Raw genomic sequence first — 14218 nt, forward strand, 5'->3', positions numbered from 1 at the left:
TTTCCTGTAGTTCTTTAAGGGATTTTTGTATTTCCTCTTGAAGGGCTTCTAGCTGTTTACCTGTGTTTGCCTGTATTTCTTTGAGGCTGCTATTTATGTCTTTCTTAAAGTCCTGTATCATCATCATGAGAAGTGATTTTATATCTGAATCTCACTTTTCTGGTGTGATGGTGTGTCCAGGACTTGCAATGGTGGGAGTATTGGGTTCTGATGATGCCAAGTAACCTTGGTTTTTGTTGTTTATATTCTTATGCTTGCCCCGCATCATCTGGTTATCTCTAGTGCTACCTGCCCTTGCTAAATCTGACCAGAGCCTGTCCTTCCTGTGATCCTGGTTGTGTCAGAACTCCTCAGAGTCAAGCTGTCTCTGTGATCCTGTGATTCTGGGATCATGTGACCCTGAGCTCGTTAGAGCAACTGGGAGTGGAGCTTCCTCTGGGTGTTGTGGGACTGGCTGTGGAGCTTTTGCCCAAGGTCTGCTCAGGGCACCAGCTCAGACAGACTGGAAGAAATCTGAGCCACTAGGCTGGCAGAGTTCCTGTGTGCTTGGTCTCGCTGGTCCCAGTTACTCCCGGAGTTGGGACAGATGTTGTGTCCTCCTCAACTCTGATCCTGAGCGTGTTAGAGTGCCAGGGAATGGAGCTTCCTCTGGGTGTTGTGGGACCGGAAGGAACCTGAGCCACTGGGCTGGTGGAATTCCTGTGTGCCTGGTCCTGCTGGTCCCAGTTACTCCCGGTGTTGGGACAGATGTTATGCCCTCCTTATCTCCAAAATAGATACTTTTCTACATGCCTAACATCATGGCTTCACTTACGCTAAGCATATGCTTAACCCTTGAGCCAAATCCCCAGTTCTGTTATCTTAGTCATACAGATAATGTGATATCCACAGGAGTGGGCAAAGCTTGCAAGGTCCAAGTCAAGCATGATTTTACCTGCAAACTCGTTAGTAGTACATTGTGTCACCAGCATTCACTACACAATACACATTCTGTCTCACCGTGTATCCCTAGCTGTCCTAGAACTCACTATGTAGACCAGGATGACTTGGAACTCAGAGACTTCTGCCTGCCTCTGCCTCCCCGGTGCTAGGATTAAAGTCACGTGCCACCCACCTGGCCCTCTCGCTTTCCGTAGCCAGTCTTTGTGAGTCTTGTTTCTTGTATTAAATGGGTTTTGAATTTGTGCAGTATCCACTTCTTCCAGCGTTCTTTTTCCCTTGTCCCAGGTGCCTCTTGTGGAAATTGCTATCTTAATTGTCAAGAACTCCTCCTGAGTAGACTTTTCACCATTTTAGTTCATTTGCCATGCTGTGTAAAGAAATCAAGCCCTTTATCTTGTATTTTCTTGTAATTCTTACTATCTTGTAACAAAAACATGTACCCAAGAAGTAACGGTATCCAGCCTCTGCCTGGAGAGCCCTGTGTCCCACTGGTTTTCTTCCATTTTCTTTGGTTATGTGGTCCTCACAATGTTGTGGGCAGCTACCTCAAACTTTCTCCTAGTTAATACTTACCCATCTCTTCTGTGACAGCCTCTCTTAAAAGTGTGTCTTACCCAGCCGTCTGTAGGCTTCAGTTGGAATCTGTTTGTGTGATCAACAGCTTTTTTATAGACTGGTGGTCCTGAGGCAGGTCATGAGTTTTCCCAATGCTGTATGTTTTATGCCTCACGTACTGTCTTTTAAATAGCTCCTCTTCAAATATTTGCGAGCTAAATGACCTTCTCCCCAGCTGTAGCTTAGCTCCTTAGTGACTTCTGTTCCTGCTACAAGTGCATCAGTCTCTCTCCTTTTAAAAAAAGCCATTGACTGGCCGGGCAGTGGTGGCGCACGCCTTTAATCCCAGCACTTGGGAGGCAGAGGCAGGTGGATTTCTGAGTTCAAGGCCAACCTGGTCTACAGAGTGAGTTCCAGGACAGCCAGGGATATACAGAGAAACCCTGTCTTGAAAAACCAAAAAAAAAAAAAAAAACCATTGACCTCATTCCCATTAATGGATTGTGACAGGTAAACTAATAGCAATTACAGTAAAATGTAGCTTCTCACATTCCTTAAGAGACTCATAGGTGGACAAATACTAAGAATTTAAGAAAACAAACTGATTGCTTGCACTTGGGAAATATTGCTAGTGCTTTGTGGAAGAAAGGGTAGAGGGGGCCTGCAGGAAAGTGCTGGCAGTCTAGAGAAGAGTGAAGTGTGTGTGACTTGACAGAAAGGTTGTCGAGCTTCTGGACAGGGAAGAGGTGGGTCTGACTTTGCTTAACCTTCAGTTTTATTATGCAGATTGGATGTGATAATGCTACTTCTTATTTATTTATTAAAGATTTATTTTATTTATTTTATGTGTATGAGTACACTGTAGCTGTACAGATGGCCGTGAGCCATCATGTGTGTGGCTGCTGGGAATTGAACTCAGGACCTCTGCTGGCCTGGCTCGCTCCAGCCCTGCTCGCTCCGGTGTAATTCACTGTAGCTGTCTTCAGATGCACCAGAAAAGGGCGTCAGAACCCAGAACTACCATGTGGTTGCTGGGATCTGAACTCAGGACCTTTGGAAGAGCAGTAGTCAGTTGCTCTTACCCGCTGAGCCATCTCACCAGCCCCGATAATGCTACTTCTAATATAGATGCTTCAGAGATTGTCCTCAGACTCCTGTGTCTATAGGGTTCTTGTTTGTTGAAGTCTTGTTTGTTCAGTCACCACTGTGGAGGTAAAAGCTCTTGGCCCCCTTCTGACTTGAGGGCAGAGGTGTCCAAGGCTCCTGATAATCCAGGTACTGAGGCCAGGATCCCCACCCAGCCTCTGGATCTAACCTGAAGCTTACGCTAAAGCTCATGTCTATTTTCTCTGCTGGCTACATAGAGATAAAATATGGTCAGGAGTTAAGAAGGAAATGGCATCCCATGAAGCCACCTCCTCCTGGTCTCCTGTTTGCCATTTGAGGTGGTATTTGGCACAGGCTTAGCCTGGCTGTCCCAGAGGGAGGTGATGTTGGTTTGCCTTGCTGACTGCAGCCACTCAGCTGGCTTCTGTCTTCATCTGTCCCCTTCCCACACATTCTCTGTCTCAGGGTCTGCTTGTGAGGGTCCTTCTGCCTCCTACCAAGTCCACAGTCTGGGTAGCTCTCTCAGTTCCTGCAGTAGGGTGGGTCTGACTGCTTAAGTTAGACCACACAGGGAACCTCATTTGTTATGAAAGAATTTAGTGTTTGATTCCTGTACCTAGTGAAGTAGTACTGCACATTTTTCAATAGGATGTGATGGGATTGAATGTTAGTTTTTAAACACTGGTTATACTGCAAAGAACAGATTTAAACTCATTACTGCAGAAGCCTAAGTAAAAGATAAACTTGGATAAGTGAGCTAGAATTAGGAAATGGCAGTCAGAGGAGCAGCTGCATTGTGCTTTTTGGTGTGGGGGTTTCCCACCCTCGTTTTGAAATTAAGAGTTGAAAGAGCCCCTGCCAGTAGACCCTTAGCATAGCTCTGCTATGCATAATAGTGAGGGGGCACACAGGAGAGCAACAGATTGGATCATTTTCATGAACAAATAGCATGATCTAAAGTTCTGATATCAGATGGGGTGTAGCCCAGCCATAGAACTTATACCTAGAGAGGCTATAGATTCAATCCCTGGCACCAAGAAAATAATAGAGATCTGATGTCAGGATTTGAATTTATGTTTTTCAATGCAAAGAAAAGAAATATCGGAAAGAATGTTGGGTATTAGCTGCTTCAGAATCCTCCATCTTTCTGCCTAAGCCTCCCATGTGCTAGACTAGAAGGTGTGTGTTCCTACAACTGGCTGAGAAGTGAAATTAACAGTAACTAGGTTTGCATTTGGTTGTGGACTTCCTCCTGAAACACCTGAATCAGGTAAGGGAGGAGAAGGACCATTTTTAGGAAGTGAAACTGAGTTTCACCACAGAGGAGTGGAGTGTAGCACCTTTGATATGTTACACAATGTGAGTCTGAAGTTCTATTCCCAGGAGACACATAAAAACCTCTCTCTTTTTATGTGTCTTAGAATATGGAATATTCAACTGAGAGATGACAAGGAGAATGAAGAGAAAGCATTTCTCTTGTAAGAGGAGAAAAGTGATAAGAGTGCATGTAAGTACTATAGAGCGCAGGTACTATAGAGAGTAAGTACTATACAGCATAAATACCATAGAGCGCAGGTACTATAGAGAGTAAGTACTATACAGCATAAATACCATAGAGCGCAGGTACTATAGAGAGTGCTATAGAGTATAAGTACTAGAGCGCGAAGGTACTATAGAAAGTAAGTACTAAGAGTGTGGGTACTATAGAGAGTAGGTACTATAGAGAGTAGGTACTATAGAGCGTAAGTATTAGAGTGGTAGGTACTATGGAGCATAAGTGTTAGAGACCATAGGTACTATAAAGGTCAAGGAATAGGGGTGGTTGCTGTGGAGCCCACCGGACAGACTCCAATGGCTAGCTCTAAACCCATGGTCACACAGATGACCCTGGCTAATCTTGGTGGGCCATTTAGATCAAATAGACATACAGACATGAGAGATCTGTAGAGAGGGTGGGCATGGGTGGTAGGGACATAGGAAGTTGAAGCATGGAAACTACATGTAAAGTCAAAGTATAAAAAGTGAAAGTCTTTTTTTTTTTTTTTTTTAAATAGGGCTTGGGCCATCTGGGTTTAGCAATTGGGAAGTTTGGTGACAATTCTAGTGATTGTAGGCAGCTGCTACAGCAAAAGTATCTGGGTTTAACTGGTGGGAGATTTTGGTCATTGTGGACAGCTGCTACTGCAAAGGTGTAGGTAGACTGCTGGGACCCGCACAAGGGGCAGCAGAGGAGGAAAGATCAAGAACTCCCAGGCAAGAGCAAGTGCTGTGCAATGGACTGCATTTACTGATGAACTGATGTGCTGCCCTTGCCCCCATGTCCACCCGAGTTAAGTCTTGCAAACCAGTCTAATAGGCAGCTAGAATTCCAGTTTCCATGATTTAACCATATGTGACCAAATATAACTTCTGGCTTGGCATGGAACAGTGGCAGGCATGGCCACAACCACATGCGCAGAACCACAAGCTTCTCTCATGCAGTTAAAGGGCAGGGTGGAAACGGAGCACTGAGGTGCTGTTAATATGACTGAATTAAGAATCCTAAGTGCATAACTTAACTACAAACACTCAACCTTCAGAAGGGAGTATTATATCTCAAGGTGTATATATAGTTGCCAAAATTAAATTTTACTGGAAAAGTACAATTATGTAGCTTGTTATTATTCTCTAGGCAAATTTGTAAAACTACAAACTAAAATACAAAATGACAAGTAAGAAGTGACCTGGGAATGGTGGCCCATTATTTTAATCCTAGGATCTCTGTGACTTCGAGACCAGCCTTTTGTCTACATAGTGAGTTCCAAGGTAGCCAGGGCTATGTAGAGAGACCCTGTCTCCAAAAACAAAAACAAAAAACAAAAAAACAAACAAGACACCCAGCAACAAAAACAAACAACCAAAAAACAAAAATAATCAAACAACAAAAAAGTCAGAAGTAAAAAAGGGAATTAAAAATTAGAAGTGGGGCTGGAAAGATGGTTCAGTGGTTAAAAGCACTGGCTACTCTTCCAGAGGACCTACGTTCAATTCCTACCACCTGTAGCAGCTCACAGCTCTCTGTAATTCCAGTTCCATGGGAGAATCTGACACCCTCCGACCTGTGCACATGAAACAAAATTAAATAAATTATTATTTTTAAAAATTAGAAGTAATTTTGCAGTTAAAAAAAAACATGAAATCTGTGAACATTTATATTGGAGATTGCATTAAAAGTGTTTCTCTTTTCTTTGTTTTTTGTTTGTTTGTTTGTTTTGTTTTGTTTTTGAGACAGGACCTCCCTATGTAGCTTTGGCTGTCCTGAAACTTGCTCCATAGATCAGGCTAACTAACCTTAAACTCACAGAGATCTGCCTGCCTCTGCTTCCCGAGTGCTGAGATTAAAAGTGTGCACCACCATCATCCCGGCTGGCTTCTCATTTTGAAGAGAAAGGCACACCAATTGGTTGCTCAGTGCCAGATGACCTCCCTGAAAACATACATGTGTGGACTCAACAGGTTATATTTAGGAGTATGCATGTATATGCAAATACATATATGCACACAATAGCAGTTATTGAAAGAACAAGCCTTATACTTGAAAGAGTTGGGAGGGTTGTATGGGAGGGTTGTATGGGAGGGTTGTATGGGAGGGTTGTATGGGAGGGTTGTATGGGAGGGTTGTATGGGAGAAACATTGTAATCATAATCTCAGAAACAACCTGTTAGTAGGTTTGCCATGATTTAAAGAAATTCTAGCAGCTAAGCTGGCATTATATCATATGTCTAGTAAGAACAGGTAACTGACTAGTCTTGAGTCAGTCATGGCTGTATATTGATAGTGTAGGAGTCAGGCATTTTAAGTACTTTGTGTGTATCAGCTCATTTAAACCTCTCTGTGATCTAGTGCTTTTTAAATAAAGTGTGTTAAAAAGAAAGCAACGAATATTATACAATCTATATACTTTCAGCTTGTTTGTGACAATGTCTTGCTGTGTACAACATAATGGTCTTGAGATCTTGCTTCTCCTATCTCAGCCTCTCTGTTAGTAGTACTGTTTATTTCATGTTTTTACACTATACTATGGTTTTCAGAACAGCTTACATATTTTAAAAGTATTTATATACCCAAAAGTAATGTAGATAGTTAAATTGGGAGGGCTTTTCTAAGAGAACAACAAAGAGTGAGACTGAATGCTTTGCTTGACCTTTATAACGCTTGTATCAAGTTACCACAGTAAGGGCCAAGATTTTAAGCTCTACTAAATATAAAACAAACAAAAACACTTTATATATTTTTGTTCATTTAAGAAAATATTAATAGTGATGTATTATTTTGAAATATACAGTTAATACATTTGGAGTTATTTAAAATTTATATTGAGAAAAACGTTTGTATTTTCAGTATTGCTGTAGACAAGCATCTACATAAGACTGTTAAATTGATTATTGTTTTATATCAAACAACTTTTATAATACTCATTTTTATTGTTATATTTTATAAATTTTAAAGAATATGACAAAAAAGATATTGTAGGTGTTGAAGGGGGGGTCTCTGGGAGGAGTTGGGGTACAAAAGGAAAACAATAATGTGATTTAATTCTATTTACTTAAAATATGTTTTTAAATGCTAACAAATTCAGATAAATTGAAATCATGTAATACTTATCATATTGCAATAAAACTTAAAAAAAAAAAGAAAAAGAAAGAAAGAAAGAAAAGAAATGGTCCCAACAACAACATTCAAGATTGGCAATGTATGTTTATTCATATGAAATGTGCATTTATATGATTTGTGTTTTAATAAAACATTCAAGTATACATTTTTAAAAAAAGAAGAAAGTGACGAATATAGTGATTAAGACTCAGATCTCAACAATGAATCTCTATAGTTAGATCTGCATAGGTGCATATAAATTAGGTCCAAAGATGTAATTGTCTGAGTCATCCTAACATGACATTTTAAATGCCTCTTAGTAGATAGTTTAGATTTAAAATTCAGAGTAATACTGTAGACAGAGCATAACCTTTATTCCCAAAATAATGAAATTTGTTTTCAAGAAAAAAAAAAACCTACATGAAGATTATAAACCTTTTGATCTAAACTGCTTATTCAATGAGAAAATTTAAATTGTATCTTTTGGCCTACTGTATGATACGAAGAGGACAGATACGTATGCAGGACCATGACTTTTGCTAATAATTGAAGCCAGGTGCAGTGGAACATAAGAGAAAAGGGAGAGAGGAAGAAAATTGAACACATGAATACAGCTTCTAACACCAGTCTGCTCAGGAGAAGTAAAGGTGGAGTCCCGTGAGCAAAGGGCCATCACTTCCAGTTGGAACGGAGGGATAGGTTTGTAGAGAAGTTATGGTTGAGGTGAGCCCCAAAGGGTTATGAAATGGGAGGTTAGGAAGCCGTGGAGCTGGAAGCTCAGTTGGGAGCCCTTTGTAACAGCCCTAATTTAAGGAAGGCAAGGGGGTGAGCTTATGTCTATTGGGAGACCTGAGCCCTCTAGCAGACAGAATAAGATACTGCACAGGTAAGTATAAGATTGCTAGACTGGAGGACACAGGAGAAGAGTAATAATACAAGTGAAGTTTTGAACTCATTAGCCCCAAAATAAAACATGAATGCCACTTGATGTCATGTGTTTGAACTACAGTTCCCTATTTGGGTATTTTAAACTGATAAATGATGTTGACTGTTTCTAAAACTCAAAAGTTTGTTTATTTTCAAGGAGAAATCTGTTGCATTTGAATCCTTGAACAGGTTGCCAGGATGCATCATGTCCACTCAGAAAGCTACCTGGTATACAACATTATGAGCAGTGGAGAGATAGAGTGTAGCAACACCCTGGAGGACGAGCTGGACCAAGCCCTCCCAAGCCAAGCCTTTATCTACCGCCCAGTCCGGCAGCGAGTCTACTCACTCTTACTTGGGGACTGGAAAGGTGAGGTCAGATGGTCTGTTTTAGCAATGATTCTGTTTGGAGTTGGATTCTGAGAAATGAAGGAGAATGCCTCCTCTTAGGACAAGCAGATGGCAGGTTCTGTCTGTAAAATCTACTTGAGAACACCAATTAAAGGTTAATGCCACACAACATTACTGTCTGTGAGTTTGAGGCCAACTCGGTCAGCATAGCAAGCAAGCTGTAGGACAACCAGCACCACAGAGAGACACCCTGGCTCAACCAGCACCACAGAGAGAGACCCTGGCTCAACCAGCACCACAGAGAGAGACCCTGGCTCAACCAGCACCACAGAGAGAGACCCTGGCTCAATAAGCAAACTAGGGGACGCCCTGGTCCTCCAAACAAACAAACCAGGATTGTTATTAGATTGGAGCACCTCAGCAAGAATGGTTAAGAATCAACATTGCTCTTTGCTCCTGCCCAATGCCAGCCCCTTCCCAGGTAGCTGAAATCAGTGTCTCTTCTCCCTTCCTGCGTAAAGAGGCCAAGCAGCACCTGGAAATGTGTACAAGTGTTCCACACAGAGTTTTACGCAAGAAACCAGAAATATAAACAGACTTAACATATTTAAATAGTCCTAGGAAAGACAAGTACAGGCTAAATAGGAAAGAATTTTCAAAGTGTAAATGCATTGCTGAGAGAGGGGTGTCACTGAGGGGCTCCATCCCCAAACTGAGGTTACTCGATAGGTTCAGACAGCCTTGGTCTATTCAGTGTAGGAAGTCCGGAAGGGCGGAACCATGATGTGAATGTCAGTTCCCAGGGCCCTGGATGAACACATCCTACCCTGACTTCCACGCTGCTTCCCTCTCTCCAGTTGTGAAAACATTTAGTAAGAGCTGCTGCCGGATTATGACAATTCATTCTGGTCTTTAAAAAAGTTTTTTAAGCCAGGCAGTGGTGGCGTGTGCCTTTAATCCCAGCACTTGGGAGGCAGAGGCAGGTGGATTTCTGAGTTCAAGGCCAGCCTGGTCTACAGAGTGAGTTCCAGGACAGCCAGGGCTACACAGAGAAACCCTGTCTTGAAAAACCAAAAAAAAAAAAGTTTTAATTTTATATGTGAATGTTTTGCTTGCGTGTATATCTTTGCACCATGTGTGTACGTAGTGCTTGTGCAGGTCAGAAGAGGGTGCCAGATCCCCTGAAAATGGAGTTTTGGGTGTTTGAGAGTGGCCATGTGAGTGCTGGGAACTGAACCCAGGTCCTCTGTAAAAACAAGTCCTTTTACCTTTTAACCCCTAACTCATCTCTCCAGCCCGTTCCTTCTGGTCTTGAACTTAGTATTTGAAGCCAGTTACAAAATTTACATTAGACTTTTAAAAATGAAAGTTGTTCTGTGTGTTTGGTGAGTACTTACTGTAAAATTTCAGCGGGCTCTGAGTTTTCCATTTTTGTTGTTTACCCCTTTTCACAAAGCAGTGTGACTTGGGAAATGCAGTAAATGTAGTAACTGTTGTTGACATGATCATGTTCATCACTGGAGTGAGAGGAAAAGTCACAAGGCCAGTGGCATGCAAGGACTTTGTGTTCCTCCTGCATTTACTGACCCATTGTCTTTACACAGATGGAGCCAGCTCTGGCCCAGTGGTCAAGGAGTGGTTCGTGTACCCTGGTAACTCCCTGAAGCACCCAGACCTAGTTAGGCCTCTGCAGATGACTGTTCAAGGTATGTAGAACCTTAACCTATCCATTTTAGACTGTCAGCTCAAGAAAGAATACATTATAGACTTTCTGTTTGCAGAATTACATGTTGTTTTCCTTAGAGTTTTATTGCTGTAAAGAGAAACCATGACCAAGGCAACTTTTTATAAAAGAGAACATTTCATTGGGGCTGGCTTATACTTTCAGAGGTTAAGTCCAATATCATCATGGTGGGAAGCATGATGCTGGATGAGCCAAGAGTTCTACATCTTGATCCAAAGGCAGTCAGAAGGAGACTGACTGCTTCTGAAGACAGTCTGGAGGTGGCCCTCTTCCATACTGGGTGGAGCTTGAGCACAGGAGTATAGGTGACCGGAAAGCCCACTCTCACAATGACATACTTTCTTCAACAAGGCCTCCTGATAGTGCCACTTCCCGTGTGCCAAGTATATTAAGACCACCACACGTGTTGGCTGATGTTCATTTTAGTTCCTGCTCCCTGAAAGACTCCATAGGCAGGGATGGGGGTAGGCAGAGGTCAACATTCGAGGATCTTCTTAAGTCCATGATGATTCTATTTTTTGAAAGGCAGCCTCTTACTGAACTTGGGACTCACTGATTTGACTAGACTTGCTGACCAGTGAACCATAGAGACTGCCCAGTCTCCATGTCCCTAGCTCTGGGATTGCAGGTGCATGCTGTTGCCTCAGGCTGTGTGTGTGGGTGAGTGGGGTATTCTGGAGGATAGAGCTCATGCCCTCCTGCTCAGGTAACCATTAAGGCCCTGGCCTAATCAGTAGCTTAAGCCATTGATAGAGTCATAATTTGACAGTATTATTGGAAACTTAGGAGATGGGGCCTCAGGCTGGGGGAGGTGGGTACCTGAGGTAGATAGGCCTTTGAAAGCATTCTCCTCACAGAGCATGTGATACAGACAGATCTTGTCAGCCATCCTTACCCATCATCATCGGGAAAGACTTAAAGATGCTTTGTCATAGCCTTGAGCAGCTTGTCTGCATGTCAGATATCAGTTTTCCTTTTCTTCAAAGGTAGCGTTTACTGGCCACCTCATGGTGCTTCACTTTTCAGTGAGCCTTCTCTGTTCTCTCTCCTTTTAAATTCCTCTCCTGAGACTACACTTTGAGGGGTCATTTCTATTAGTTCTCTAACGGCCTTTCCTTTCTGCTTTCCCCAACAGGTAGAAATATATAAAAAAAAAAAAAAAAATCAGGTGTTTTCAACAAAGTACAGGGAGGTAGGAGACGGCAGGGAAAACGTAGAAAGAGATCCCTTAAAAATTAGGAAGGAGAGTTGGGGGTGACGGCCATGCCTGTGAGCTCAGTACCCCAAGAGGAGGAAGAGTCCCGGTTCAAGGCCAGCTTGAGCTGCATAATGAGACATGGTCTCAAAAGGGAAAAAGAAAAATCAAGAGGGGGTTCTGAAAGGAGTAGACAAAAGGAGGGAAGGAGGAGGAATTAGATGTTGGCCAACAAGGACACAGAAAAGGAAGCTCACCCCTGCTCGCTGTGTTCTAAATATGTTCTCCAAACTTAGGTACTGCAAGCAGAGCCAGGAACGTGATGGTTCAAGACAGGCAGGAGGCCTTCGGGAAGTGAGTGGGTGATTGGGTGGGATTGTGCCTTTATATAAAGACACCACAGCACATTTTCTTGTTCTTTCCTCCATGGGGACATACTGTGTGCACCAGGAAACAGGCCCTCCGTACCTTGCTCTACGGCTTCCAGTTTGAGTCGTGAGAAACTGCTTTGCTGCTATAATCAACCCAGCGTGTGGTAGTTTGTTAAAGCAGCCCAAGTGGGTGAAGGCGTGGGTCTGCTGTATTCAAAGAGCTCACTGACAGTCATATTCCCCTCTGGGTCCCTTGTGTTTATGTGCTTGCACGTGTATGCACAGCATTCATTGGCAATACCTTGTGAAAGATGGCCTTTTGGTAACACAGCAAGGGATTTAGTTTTGTTCTCCAGCTTAAGGACTGCAAGGTTCCTCCACCAGCTGCCTCTCCAGCTTCTCCCCCCACCTCATTAATGGTCTTCAAATCCTGAGGGTTGAGCCTGAGAATAGCCATGCCTGTCTCCAGAACTAGACAACCTGAAATGCAGGCAATTTCTTCTCGGTGTTATTTTTGAATCATAACTAAGTCTTCATTTCAGAAGCTTAGGGAAGTTGGTTTAGTACACCGATATAGCTAGCTGTCTTTTGAACAACTGTTAGTGTCATTTAGCACTTAGTAAGGAAACAGTGCTTTTTGGCTACATAGGGCATCTGATTTACCATGGGCGTAGTCTGAGAAGTCTGTCATAGAGTAGAGAAAGATAAAGCCTTGCATTTCGTGAAAAAGGTTCTTTTTAACCCATTTGGCTCCCACTTTCATGTCAGTTCCTCCTGTCCTGAGTAGGTCAGGAAAGATTTCTGTGTCCCAAACACGTGCAAGCATGTGGAGGGTTATCTATCTCTGCAGATTCCTCAACAAATCAGTGTGGACCATGTATAAAAACAGGGAAGCTGTCAAGTAAATGTCACAAATGTGTATTACAAGATAAGGGTTACACCTATACTTTTATATCCATTGTGACTGTTTCAAATGCACTAGATAGGAACAGGGTACCAAGCAGGTATAAAATTAGACAGTTTAGAGAGACAGAAGTCAGTGTTCTAATGCAACTTAGTCACTTAGATATGAAGGATGTTTAATTATGAGAAATAGACGGTTGAAATGTACTTAGCTAAGACTCATGGGCGTGTGGTATAGGGTGTTATTATTGCCTTTCTTTAGCTGAGCTTCACATTTCTTATCCTCTGTGGACATAAGACAGGCAGTTCTATATTTGTTTGGAGGCTTTTTTGTTTGTTTTGTTGTTGTTTTTTCACCTTAGAAATAAAAAAGGAGAAAACTCTTAAAGATAACTAAAAATCTCTGACCTTCAATTTGCTTGTTTCTGTTAATTTGCCTATGAGGAGCACGTAGAGGCTGGTTTCTCCTCTTCATGTTTATCCATCACGTTATTCAAGTGTCCATCGCATGTTATTCACATACAAGCACTTGTGTTTACAGCTGTGAGAACACGAGCTGGACATTGCTGTGTGCTTATTTGGGGAACCCCACTGCAGCCCCCTAGATGTGTCCTGCAGTCTTCAGAAGTGGCCTCCCCTTCCTTGGCCTCTGGAACCCCATCCTTCCTAAAGCCTAGACTATCTACTTGTTCACATAGACTTTTACCACATTAGTAATTAGATTTTGAAGCTGATGTTCTCTCGCTGTGGTCTGGAGACCAGAGTATATGTTGTGGCCTCTGAATTCTGGGTATGAATACCCCAGCTGTCCTTTTCTTATACATTAAATTTAGAGGTTCCATTGGTTCTCCAGTGGTTTGTTTTTACCCAGACTCTAGATGAGAACATGGATGTGGACATATGAACTGAGAGAGAAGGAATGCCTGAGAGTGTATGCGCATGTGTGGTTGTGCCTGCACATACATGTCTTTCCTATGCAAGCTGCTCTCCAGAGCTGATCACCTTTATGTTTTGTTAAACACACTCCTTGTAAAGTACAATTATTTAACTAAGAATCTCCTCCATTTTGGGGCAGTCTCAGCAACTAGTTAGTTGTTTTTCTTAGAGCTTACAATTACAAAGAATTAATCTAGGCATCCTTCAAAACACACTACATCTGCTCTGGCGGAGATGATCCTGGAGACCTATGGGAGGAAGACGAGGAAAGTCCTGGAACAGAGTCTGGGCAGCTACACCAGAGGGGCCACATGCGAGATAAAAACCTTTTACCTCCTACATGGACATTTGACATTTCTTGACTAAACAAATTATTGATTGTATTTAGAAATGAAATTCTCTGGCACTAAGGGATTTGGACCTATTTCCCCCACCCCACCAAGATGCTGACAAAAAAGAATGCCGAGGAAAAGAATGTGGCCCCTGTGTCAGTGGACTCTCAGCAAAGGGAGCACCAGGTGATCCCACCATGTCAGTGGACTCTCAGCAAAGGG

At 42.5% G+C, this 14218-nt stretch overlaps 1 protein-coding gene across 6 annotated transcripts in view; it reads left to right on the forward strand.

Moving 5' to 3' along the window:
* Positions 1 to 14218, forward strand: part of Fam120b (family with sequence similarity 120B) — a 50999-nt gene that overhangs the window by 9746 nt on the left and 27035 nt on the right. For 5 of the 6 annotated variants that reach the window (XM_031351093.1, XM_031351094.1, XM_031351091.1 and 2 more), the window contains exons 3-4: positions 8354 to 8534; positions 10120 to 10221. In XM_031351093.1, the coding sequence (XP_031206953.1) occupies positions 8354 to 8534; positions 10120 to 10221 (283 nt within the window). Of the gene's footprint in view, positions 1 to 4045; positions 4112 to 8353; positions 8535 to 10119; positions 10222 to 14218 lie in introns of those variants that run through there. The other variant, XM_031351095.1, reaches the window with a different exon arrangement.

This window comes from Mastomys coucha, unplaced genomic scaffold (assembly GCF_008632895.1).
Source record: "Mastomys coucha isolate ucsf_1 unplaced genomic scaffold, UCSF_Mcou_1 pScaffold5, whole genome shotgun sequence".
NCBI lineage: Eukaryota > Metazoa > Chordata > Mammalia > Rodentia > Muridae > Mastomys > Mastomys coucha.